The 12,590-nt window shown below is 40.9% G+C and overlaps 1 protein-coding gene across 1 annotated transcript in view; it reads right to left on the reverse strand.

The window, feature by feature from the left end:
- Positions 1-12,590, reverse strand: part of focad (focadhesin) — a 76,124-nt gene that overhangs the window by 33,274 nt on the left and 30,260 nt on the right. The window contains exons 7-11 of the mRNA XM_047385552.1: positions 12,266-12,491; positions 9,432-9,638; positions 9,186-9,273; positions 6,486-6,679; positions 4,526-4,786 (exon numbers count right to left, since the gene is read on the reverse strand). Of these exons, the coding sequence (XP_047241508.1) occupies positions 4,526-4,786; positions 6,486-6,679; positions 9,186-9,273; positions 9,432-9,638; positions 12,266-12,491 (976 nt within the window). The remainder of the gene's footprint in view (positions 1-4,525; positions 4,787-6,485; positions 6,680-9,185; positions 9,274-9,431; positions 9,639-12,265; positions 12,492-12,590) is intronic.

Raw genomic sequence — 12,590 nt, forward strand, 5'->3', positions numbered from 1 at the left:
ACAGGGGTTAAAAGACTTGTAGACTTGTTTTCATTACTAAATCCATTCTGCTTTTTAACATGTAAAACACACAGGTGTCAGAACACAGAAGGCAAACCAGCCACCATTACTATATCATATTAAATAAATTAGATGCTGTGTTTCGATGTCAGATTAAATGTACCTTTTCAAAATTAACAACCTTTAGGCAGGTATATCATTAAGCCAACATTTCAGTATTAAAAGGTTATTTATTGGTCTGATTTAATATTCTAACCTTAATGTTGTGTTTTTATTACGTTGGAAGCAGAAAATCATCATAATGAACAGAAACAAAGGCTTAAAATGATCAGTCTGTGTTGTATTAATCTATAAAGTGTGTTCTGCTTATTGTGTTACTGACATAAATTGATTTTAATATTTTCATTTATTGAATGTGTCTGTATATGATAACCCTTCACATTAAAGCTCTAGCTAGCTAGTTTTCCAATCCTGAAAGAAAGCATTTTTAGGACCAGTCGCTCTGCTTTCCATTTATAGTCGCAGTGTCTGAAAAGAGATATTTTCTTGTTGTTTAAGTTGAGAAGGTGTCCTTACAGAACTTTACCATAATGACATATTGTTACTGAAAACATTTCTATGATATACATTGATAGCCCTGGCTGAATGTTTCGGGTCGTTGTCCTGCTGGAAGGTGAACCTCCACCTCAATCTCAAATCTTCTGAGGCCTCTCACAGATTTTCTTCCAGGATTGTCCTGGATTAAGCTCCACCCATCTTCTCATGAATTCTGGCCAGCTTCCCTGTCCCTGCTAAAGAAAAGTATCCCCACAGCATGATGCTGCCACCATGTTTTAATGCAGGCGTAGTGTGTTCAGGGTAGTGTGCAGTGTTAGTTTTCTACAACACAACGTTGGCCCAAAGTGTTCATGTCTGGTCTTATCTGACCACAGCACCATCTTCTACATGTTCACTCTCTATATGACTTGTGACAAACAGGAAAGGAGACTTCTTATGGCTTTCTTTGAATAATGGTTTGTTTCTTGGCACATGTGTATCAAGGCCAGATCTGCGAGTCCATGAATAATAGTTGTCCTGTCAACAGATTCTCCCACCTGAGTCGTTAAACTCTGCAGCTACTCCAGAGTTACCAGTCGGCCTCTTAGCCTTTTAACTCTTAGCCTTTTAACTCATTAATGCTAGATGAGTAATGTCAGGCATTGAAAGCTTGAGATGTTGTTCAGACATCTAACCCTGCTTTAAACTTGGTCACATCTTTATCCCTGGCCTGCATTATGTGTTCCATGGCTGCATAAATATTTTTGCAAGCTGCTGTGAAGTTGCATAACAGACAACTGACTGAAGCGATTGTATAGACAATAAACTGAGGCTAAATCCAACACTGCCCCCTGCTGACAGGTATCTGTAAACTTCAGACACAAGTCTACAGAGAACAGTATTTACTGCCAGGTGGATGCTGCAACCTATCAGTCTATCAAGACTGATAGGCCAACCCCTGATGTTAGTTTTAGCTTTTAATGGTCTCTCCTTATTGTTAATCAAGGCCTCACAGAACAGCAGGCGTACTGTGGAGTGTGGCGAGACAGTCTGGTGTCTGCAGACTCCTATAATTTGCAGCTGTGTACAACTTCCAGCAGGGTGAGCTGTGTGCCAAGTCTTAAGAGTCTAGCCACAGTAGCTGTGGTAAGAGGTTTAAACAATGACTATTAACCCTGAGTTCACTCTGACCAATGAATGCTTCACATTTAACAGGTTTAGGCACTGATTCCTTTCAGTGCTGAAGTTAAAAGTCAGATGCGTTGAACTTTTGCAGTAAAACAGTCAAATCTACATACAGCATCACTCCGAGTAAGTAACGGACGTAACTACTTCACCTGTGTTGCTTAAGATTAAAAATAGGGGCAGAGAGGTTGAAAATGCAGGTTCTCCTTTAAAGTGAAACTTCTTTAAATTAAATGTATTTAACAATAGGTTTAAAAAGTTATAAACAGATCAGCAATCTCCTGCACCATCACAGCACATGGAGAAAGCTCCTTTGCTGCCTCCATCTTTAATAAAACGCTGCTGCAAGGTATTTGCTGCAGTTACAGACCAATAAGCTACTGAGTCAGGGATCCAGTGGATTCAGATATGCCAATAACCGTCTACCTGCAACACAAGTGGCACTTTGGGAGCAATTAGAGCAGCGGAGGAACACTCTGAGGTGTCTTACAAGCCTTAGTAATGAGGAGCCTTGGCATCATGTGACATTTCACATCATCTTCGGCAGCTAGTGACTCCATTTACATTCCCTGAGGGCCAGAGGGAAGCCTTTTAGTTTAAATGTCTCTCTTTATCATCTGCAGAGGATTCAGGAGCTGAAGCCAGGTGACTGCAGGTATCTTTGCTGTGTCAAATTCAAAGTCGTAATATTAAATCATCACTGTAAAACCAGCACTTCTGCAGAACTTGCACATGGACTGCAGAATCCTTCTTACTAATGGTTAAAAAGCTGAAGCTTTCAGTATGGCATCTTTGAGGAGAGCAAAGATGAAAGAGGCTGTTCATTATTAAACATCCATCAGCTCTGAGCTCCAAGCAGCAGCTGTGGTTGCCATGGTGAAGTTAGGTGGAGCCTACTATCAGACTAGGAAATAACTGCTGCAGTTCAGACATTCTGCTCTTTATGGCAGTTCTGCAACAATGAACACCAGGAGAACACACCGGGTTCACCACGCTGTGTCTAGTCGATTAACACGAGCCTTAAACACACAGTAGGCGCGCCTTGCTGAAGTGCACTGAGACAGATTACTGGACTTCAGCTATGGGTAGTTTCATCAGAAGCGTGAAGCATCATCTCATCAGTGCTGTGTAGGGGTGTAGCACAGAATTCTGGGCCTTGGTGGGCCCTCATGCTGGCTTAATAAGTCTCCTACATATTCCCCCATGCTACAAGACAAAGAAACTAAATATGATCATAATTTAATGTTTAGATTGAGACAATATCGTATTCCCTGCATTGCTCATCTTTGCACTGTCATCACCTTCCTCTTAGTCCGCTCCTCATCCTCCTCACCATCTTGGCAGCAACCATCCCCTTCTTCACTAACATCCTCTCCTACCTGACCTCAACTTGTCTTACATCCTCAGAGCGATCATCTGGACATGATGAGGGACCTGCTGCTGCTGAAACTGAGAGTCATGTGATTCCTGATGCTAAGCCTTGCTAATACTAATATATCACAATGGTGCAGTGGTTGGCACAAACCATGAGATGTCAGTGCTATAAAAAAAAAAGCATTGCTTTATAAAAATATTCTATAGAATGAACTATTGTATGTTTCCGGTTCTATATTCAAACCTGGGTGTGTGCTGGGAACATGTGCTCAACAAGTGGACAAAAGTTATATACACAACAGTACTTTATCCCCTACCCTTGATATTCTTGGGACTTTGAAGGAGATACGCCATCAGAGGAACTGGTCATTTTTCCCCAAAATATGAACAGAAGGTTCTATATTTTGAGGCTTAAAAGGAGGTATTTTTTTCATGAAATTGATCTTGGATGGTACGTAATCAGCCTTATGAGCTGTGGATGTGCATGCCTAGCATGGATGAAGTTGAACTAAGTCTGATGCCACTGAAAGGGTAAGCTGTCCACAGAGTTAAGATCATAGTTTTTGCTGTTAATACATTTTCATGACAAATGTAGTTTTAATAATTATTGCAACCCACAAACATATAAAACTATAGTTACCACATAGTTTAAGCTATAGAAGCTATTTATAGCTATAGCAATCACGAATAATTAATGATCTTGTCATTGGAAAGCATTCAAAATTGTCCAATTTAAAGATGAAGTAGTGGATATTTCACAAAGTAACTTCACTCACTTTATGCCCCCAACTAACCACACAGACCCGGATCAGGGGGCTCCTTCACCGAGCAGACAGAGAGGGCAGTAAGCTTCAGCTCCTTGCTGATGGTTGTTACATAGCTAGTGCTACAGCTTTAGTGTACAACTTACTCATTAACATTATAGTCAAACTAAATTATTCAAATATGGCTGTAGTAAAAAACCAAAGAGAATGTGCAACCATGATCTAAAGTTCTGCAGGTCACTGATGTCTCTGTAATGAATTTCTACCAACCCAGGTTTATTTTTTCTTTAGGGAAAAAATAATCACTTGATTTCTTTATAAACCTTAGTGTGTATTCATACAAACAACAGCTGTTCAGCATTTCAAATTGTTACTTTACATCCTCAGATTATCTGAGTTAATATGAGTTTCACACTCAACAATGGGCTCTTTTGTCAAGCTGAGGGAGGATGAGGGATGGGGCTGGGTGTCATTATGTCACACAGTAATAGGTTTATGTGTTTTCTATGCAATAAACCATTAGCTAGGCTATAGGGCACATGAGTTCTGTTTGTTTGTACCTTTTCTACTCATATAATCCCAAACATTTCCTGAATAAATATTTTGGAAGAAATATTGGCTTTTCTTGTAATTTATAGTAACTGTAAAACACACAGATTTTCTACCTGGCAGGGATCAGCAGCAGCGATGGCCTGACTTGCTTTCAAAGCCAGCAGACAGATATCCTCCGTGGTCGTGATGAGGAGGTAAGTCACAACAAGTGTAAGGGATGAGGACAGGCGCTGGCCGGACGTTAGGGCTGAGTTAACCGCCACCAGCCAATCAGTGGCTGCAGATGGATCAAGGGCAACTTTGTGCAATATGGACAAAGCCACGCTTAGCTCACCATACCAGGAACTGAGAGGGAGGGTCAATGTTGGGCTAGGCTGAGAATTGAAACAAGACAGATTAAAAAAGAAATAAAATCCTAAACAAAATAATAAGATTCCAAAAATATTTAAGAGTTCTGCAGTGAATTACACAACCCTTTAAACTTTGTTCTGCCCAATATTTTCAATTCAAAACACATTATTTCCTTTGTATCAGCTCAGCAGTAGACAGCACCTTGCAAAAGTATTCATACCCCATGAATGTTTCATAATATATCCAAAAACTCCTTGTTCTTTCATGGGACCACAAAGTAGTGCATCATTGAAAACTCCTGATGTAAAAAATAGTTTTAAACAAAAACCTGAAAAATGTGCCAAAGTCTGCATTCAGCCCCCTTTACTACATAAATATCCAGTGCAACTTCAGGGGTAAAACGAGTCTGTCTTTCTATGGCCACCTGATTATGTTGGAAAATGGTGGAGTAAATCTGGAACACTACTAAGCATCAGCTCACCCCACTGCTGCCACTCTGAGGGTCACTGTATGGGAGGAGCTCTGTGTTCCTCATGGAGGGACATTGACAGCATTAGAGATAGCATCACTGACTCCATAAACCTCTGTGTGGACAACACAGGACCACCAGGACGTTACAGGGTTTCTCCAATAACAAGCCCTGGATCAATCCTGAAGTAAAGGCTCTCCTCAAGGAGAAGAAGAGAGCCTTTAGATCAGGAAACAAAGAGCAGCTGAGAGCTGTGCAGTAGGATCTGAACAGGAAGGAAAAAATATCTACATGAAGAAGATGGAGGACGAAAGCTGCAGATCATATTGTTAGAAAACATTGCATCATGGAGACCATGGAACCCAGCAGACAGGTCAGAGAGGAGGTTGTGAAAAAGTTTAAAGCAGGGGTTAGGTTCTAAAACAACATCCAAGCTTTGAACATTTCCCAGAGCTCTGTTCAACCTATCATCTGAACATAGAGAGAGGATGGACCAACTGCAGACCTACCAAGACATGGACGTCCACCGAAACTGACACGCTGGGCAAGGATAGCAAACAATCAGAAGCAGTGAAGGGGAGGTAACTCTGGAGGAGCTGTAGAGATCCACAGCTCAGGAAGGAGAATTCGCTGACATTAAAACTATTAGCCATAAATTCCAAAAATTTGACTTTTGTAGATTAGTGACAAGAATAAAAAGATAAGAAAAAGAAGTTCTGTTTAAAGTTTGACATAAGTCATTCAAGGGACACAGCAAACATGTGGAAGAAGATGCTTTGGACATTTAGGAACATTTGACCTAGATGCAAAACACAATGTGTGGAAGAAAAATAACACCATAAATCACCCTGATCAACCATCACAACATTGAAATATGGTGCCGGAAGTATCACGCAGGCAAGCTGGTCAGAGTTAATAGGAAGATGGTTGGAACTGAACTTTTGAACATTTTTAAAACCATGTAAAAAAAAAAAAAAAGCATTTTTCTTTTCACTTAGTAATTTTGGTAGTTTGTGTTGATCTAACATAACACTTTATTAAAATAGATTGATGTTATAATAAGTTGTAATAAGACGATTATGACCAATTTCAAAGGTTATGAATACTATTGCAGGGTGCTACATTCAAAACAAAAACATCAGGGCAGATGTAATTTAGGATTAATTTCATTGCAATACTTTTTCTCAGCGGCTCCACAGAACCCGAATGAATAGCACCAAGTTAAGTTTGAGAAACTGCTTGAAACTGCCTACCTGTTGGGCTTTACTTGTGGGTTTCCTGATGCTGTCCAACAGGCTTTGGGCAAGACTCTGGTTCAAGCTGTGCGTCGTTGGGTCAGCCAGTGGCTCGGTGAGGCGTGAGCAGGAGAGGAGCTGCAGCAAGGGAAGAACCAGGACTGGACTCAGCCAATGCGACAGCTCGGCCTGTTCAGGGGCTAAACTCAGCGCTGTAGAAAAGAAAGAGACTTATCACTCTTTATTACAGAATGTTGTGGTAAACAAAATTAAGTACATCATTTTTCAGAAATGAGTTATTCTCACAATAACATAATATAAATAAAAATGACCATGGACCTCATAAAACTTTTAAAAAATAGTAGCACCACCGGCAAATGACCAATAACACGCCATCTATTACTTCCCGTTATAAATAGGGATTTGATTAATGCAAAATCTAAGTTCAGTTTTCCTGCTTCCTTTATGCTGAAGTCAGCTGCTGCTAATCAAATGCACTGATCTGCACTGTGCTGAGTTACTTAGTTCCTTCCTGTGTTCTGTTATCAGTGTACAGGTTTAGATTCCTATTTTAGTGTTCATCCCTTTCCTGTGGTTATTAGATCATGGTGTGTTCTGGTTCAGCTCCGTCTGTGTTACTTCTGTGTTTATCGGTCACATTGTCTAAGTTCCCCTGATCTGCCTCTACCAGAGCTGTATTACCTGAGAGTCCAGCTGGGTTCTCATTCCACTCATCTACCCTCCCAGTAGTTGCCTGTTCTTCATCGTCTGCTTTCTTCCATGCCAGTTTCTCCAGTGGCTTTGCTCTACTTCCAGTTTGCTGATGCTATAGTTCTCTCATGCCAGTTCCTCAGTTCCTGCAAGTGATTTTCTTCGATAAAATTCCATAGTCACCAACATGTGACTACTGCTGTCTTGTCTGCACCTTGGTCCAAATCCAGCATAGACGATGGAATAATCTGGTCACAAGGACCCATTAGAAACCCTCACCACTGAGGGGTTTAACAGATTAAATTAGGCTTGAGGGAATATGCTGACTGTGGTGCAGTCTTGTTCCTCCTGGAGGCATCTAGGTATGGTTTTGGATGAGCTCCAGATATGGGCTCTTCAGCACCAGTTCTTTTAACAGGTGGAACTGCTTACAGAGGCAGACCAAAGAGCTGTCCTTGCTGGATTTTATGTGCATTTTCCAAGCCACCTTCAAAGTGGACCTACTGCCTTGACCTAGTGCCTCAAGCCTTATTCATGCCCCAAACCTTGCCTCAGTGTTCCAAGGCCCAAGCTTTGCTTCAGAGCTTCAAAACAAGGGCACCACCTGTTCCACCCCAGCGCTCCCGCTGCACCCTCCAGAGAGCTTCAGCAGATGGCATCCTCCTCAGCTACAGCAGCACCCTCATCACCAGCTGCATCAGTCCCAGAGTCAACTGCTAAGCTGCAAACACTCACAGCAGCAGAATCACCTCAGCTTAAGGCTCCTGCTCGGCGCTGTAAACACCACTAACGCCATTGCAACGTTTTACTCTGTTCTACCAGAACATCCAGAAACCCCTTCAGAGCTGACTCCTCCCTCTGTGCAGCCTTCAGTGTCATCATCTCCTGAGTGATCATCATCCTCTCCTGGACTGTCTCCAGCATCATCCTTCTTCTATGCTGTCTGCAATATCATCAACCTCCCCTGTGCAATCTTCAGCACCAACATCTGCACCACCTTAATCTCTTTGCCCACCTGCATCATCAGGCTCTCCTGGACTGAATCCGGGAATATCTATTCCACTTCCAGAAGTATTCTGTCTCTATAAGTTAGAGAGGAGAAGGGTGGGGTCAGGGCAGTGGAGGCGAGAATAGGCGACGGTTGAGGGTGACAGCTCTGGGGTTGAAGCTGCTCCAGAGTCTATATACTTTGATATAAACAGAGATACTTTAATTGTCTTTTACTTTATCCCAATAGTAGGGGTATAAACAGTCTTTTTCCTGGGTGATTGGTGTCTTTAACAATGTTGTTTGCCTTCTTCTTTAACTGGCTGTCATAGTCCAAACTGGGAAGCTGAACCTCTACAATCCTCGGTGCTGTTTTGTCACAAGTCATTCCTGTTGTCAGCAATGCAGATGCCAAACCAGACTGTGTGCTGCAATAACCCAAAATGCTCTCACACAGGAGGTTTTCTCCTTTCTGGGTCCTTGTTCCTCCAGGCCCACCTCCAGAGATGCTACAAAGGTACCTGCCGTGTCTGGCCGACCCCCCGATCTCCTTTGTGGATTCCTGTGAATACAATGCCATCCTTCATAGCTCCTACAGGGGCTACTGCGACCCCAAAGCCAGCCTCCAGTGTTTTTTCACAGCGAACCTCTGCAGCCTTAAGGCCCTTCTCCAGAGCTCCTTTGTGGGAGCATAGGATTTACTGTGTGTTATGCCCACTAAAAGTTAGATTTAAATCATTTTACTTTGGCGATCAGAAAACCCTTTTTGCTCTGGTACATAAAACCCTAGAATTGAAGAAGAGTGGCAAGACAATCTATTACACAAGTTCCATTAAGTCATTATTTACATAATGACTTAATGGAAGTTGGAAACTCAAAGGTTAAGAAAATGGACAGTCCTTTGTTGTCCTGTGGGTATTCAGTGACATAATTGCAATGAGGAATCATTGTATTAAAAAATGCGAGCATAAAAAACAGTTTTGAGGGTTTTCAGGTTATATGTTGTAGCTTTAGTTTTACCAAGTTTAAGCAGGCTGCTCTGCTGAGCTGCAGGGGCCTCAGGCAGAAGCAAGGCCACACCCATCATCAGCTCTTCCACCGGCCAAACCTATGAAACGCAGACAGCTTTGGTAGTAGTGTTCAGTGTTTATTGGTAATGTGCTTTGATGTCTGGGAGCAAAAAGAATGACCATTAATCTCTGCCTTTCTAGTTTACAGACAGTTAAAATTTCAACTCATCCAGCATCCGATAAAAATGCAACTGACCTTGCATGCAGGCAGAAGTTGCTGTATTAGATTGAGGAGCCGTCTGCAGTCTCCATTTAACTTAAGGCATTGGTGACATGCACACAGCAGCTGCACCAGCAGCCTGGGTCTTTCAGATGTCCAGAGCTCTCCAGGGGCGCCAATAAGACTTTGAAGCAGAGTGTCCACAAATCCACACATTTCCAGCACTGCCTCCACACTGTCCACCTGCAGGGACAAACAGAAACTTCTGGCTACTTCTAATAAAAATTAGAGAATCAAACAGAGCATGATGTCCCTTAACTTGACACAGGAAATCCTTAAAGTATTAATGTATAATTATTTCATTTATCTAATTGCAATCACACCTGGGGGTCCCTAAAGGTTCTATACTCGGCCCACTTTTATCTAATGTCTACATGCTCCTCCGTCTGAAAAGTTTTCAAAAATCCAAATCCACCCCAATAATAAACACGGAAAAATTTGTGTTTATAACAAAATCATCACTGGTATAATAAATTATCTCACCTGTTGTTAATACTTTGTAGAAGCCTTTTTCACCAACAAGACAGAATTTTGTCTGTTCCCATAACATTTTACAAAATAGGAGAACATAGAAAGAGGGATATTTTACCATTCCTCTTTGACTCTTAATACAATCATTCCAGATTGTCTAGAGTGTTTAAGTCCTTTCTATATTTTTTCCTGCTCACCCGAAGTCTGCTGCCAAAAAAAAAAAAAACAATCACTTGAAGTGTCATCTGACAAAAGCTTACATTTCCAAATAAAGTGCCAGGTGGTGCTTCACATGTTTCTGTTTGCTATGGTTGGACACAAAAGAATTTTCCTTGCATCACTATAAAAACAAGCAGTTAGCGATTAGACAGAGTTTAATGGTAGTTATAGAGACTTGGTGACTCCAAGATGCTGGTCTTTGCTGCAGCTCTCAATCAATGAGCTTTGGAGATGCTTTATATCCCTTACCACCCTGCTCAATGTCTGGTGACAAGATCATTACAGGTTATATTTGGGTCCCATATATCATCCCAAATCGGTATGCTATAAATAATGCAAGTAGACTTAATCTACTAGACAATTGCAACAACAAAAACAGATTCATTGTTTTATTAGTTGTAGTGAAGGCTTTTGACAGGGTTCCCTGGAAAGTTCTATTTGCTACCTTATATAAATTTGGATTTGGACATAATTTCTTGTCATGGATCAGATCATTATATAGCTCAATGCCTGTATGATTGGATTCCTCAAAGCTTCAATATGAAAAAAGGCCCCAGACAGGGTTGTCCACTCTCCCCTCACTATTTGCTTTATTCATTAAACTGTTAGTGGCAGTTTGTCAAAAATTTAATATTTATGAAATTCAATCAGCTAATAGAACCTATAAAATGTGTTTATATGCTGATGTGTTGTTCTTGCTTGAAGATACAAGCCACTCTCTTCCAGAGACAACACAAATGTCCAACTACCCTTCCTATATTCTGTAATATTCATCTCACTTCAACCATTCCTTGGGCATCAATATATAACATGCTGAATGAACGGATTCAATTAAATTATATCCCATCACTCAAATGTAAAGAAGATGATCTCAAACAGTAAGGAACTCTCCCTCTCTCACTTCTGAGGAGAGTGCCTGCAATCAAAATGATGTTCCTCCCTTAAATAAACTATCTTCTCTATGATCCCAGTTAAACCACCCCAAACTTGGTTTGGAAGCCTAGATTCTATTTTATCAAGTTTTTTTAAACATCTAAACCTCCACAAAAACATTTTAAAGTTTTACAAAAGGCTAAAGGTCTAGGAGGATAAATATTACCTGGCACATAGATTACAATATATGTTAAAATGGATTAGGATAAATCCATCACACAACCAATGGGTACACATTGAATAAATGCTATGTAAGAAAATCTGCATTCAACATATTCAATTCAGCCCTTTTATTAAGCAGCATGGCTGCTTTGAAAGTGTCAATCCTCCTGGTGGGACTATTTAATTTTTATCTTTTATTATATACATAGTGCAATAATAATAATACATTTGTTGAATATCATCAGCAAAATTCTTTCCAAATTTAAGATTTAACAAATAAACAAATAAACTTTGTCTAGTAATAACAAGTTTCTTTAAACTTCAAACCCCTACTCTCAGAAACTTAAAGAAAACTCTCTAAAGTAAATTTAACAATATTACTCCCTAAATGGATATTAAGCTATCTAAGGGAAGATATTTTAGCTATTGGAGTAATATTCCACAAACGCTTTTAGAATGATGCCAACCTTTAGCTTTTACAATACAACATCCTTCAGAGAACACACCCCACCTCCTACATGACCTGCAACCACTCCTGGCTGGATGCATTACTAGTGCTTTACAATGAACTTGCCTTGCCTAGAGTTAAGAAAAAGCATCTTGTAGGGGTTCTATAAACACAAAAACAGATGACTGGCCGGGACAAACTAGAAAGCTATAGCGGCTCTGATGTTCACTTTTGATCCTTTTCCAGATGTCTTTGCAGAGACTTTAAAACATCTGCATGGCAGAATTTATGTTTAGTTGCCATGAGAAAAAGTAATAATCTGTCTAAAATATTCACTCATGACTTCTAACAGAGGAAGCTGGGCCAGCTACCTCCTAGGAGGTCTGGAGCACTCAAAGCACATGAACATCTGTGTTCTTACATTCTCTTCTCAATGTTGTAGATTTAGTCAAATAAGTCCCATATTGTAACTCATCATTCTTAGCTAGGAGACATAAAGCTTCCATTAAAAGCTAAACCGCTTATAGAGCCATTTCCTGGATAAGTGCAGAGACACAACTGAACATCAGTGTGTTACCTGTAAATATGGAACCAGCTGACAAAGGCAGAGCAGCAGGCTGTCGGACACTGCTGTAGTCTTCTCTTGGTTCTTGTTCTCGGGGGTCCATCCAGCCCCTGGCTTTGTGGGAAGCAGCACCCTGAGCAGACTCTGTCGAAGCAGGGCATGCTGGGACTGCCTCTGAGGTTCACAGTACAGGTACCGAAGGAAGGGAGCGAGCATGGTGATGTAAGATGCTTTATTCCTGCAGCCAATAAACACAGAATGGGGTAAGGAGCAAATCTGAGCAATCAAAATAGAGTTTGCCCACTAAGTAAATGGCCTGCACTTGTATAGCGCTTTA

The sequence above is a fragment of the Girardinichthys multiradiatus genome, chromosome 14 (genome assembly GCF_021462225.1).
Source record: "Girardinichthys multiradiatus isolate DD_20200921_A chromosome 14, DD_fGirMul_XY1, whole genome shotgun sequence".
In the NCBI taxonomy this organism is placed as follows: domain Eukaryota; kingdom Metazoa; phylum Chordata; class Actinopteri; order Cyprinodontiformes; family Goodeidae; genus Girardinichthys; species Girardinichthys multiradiatus.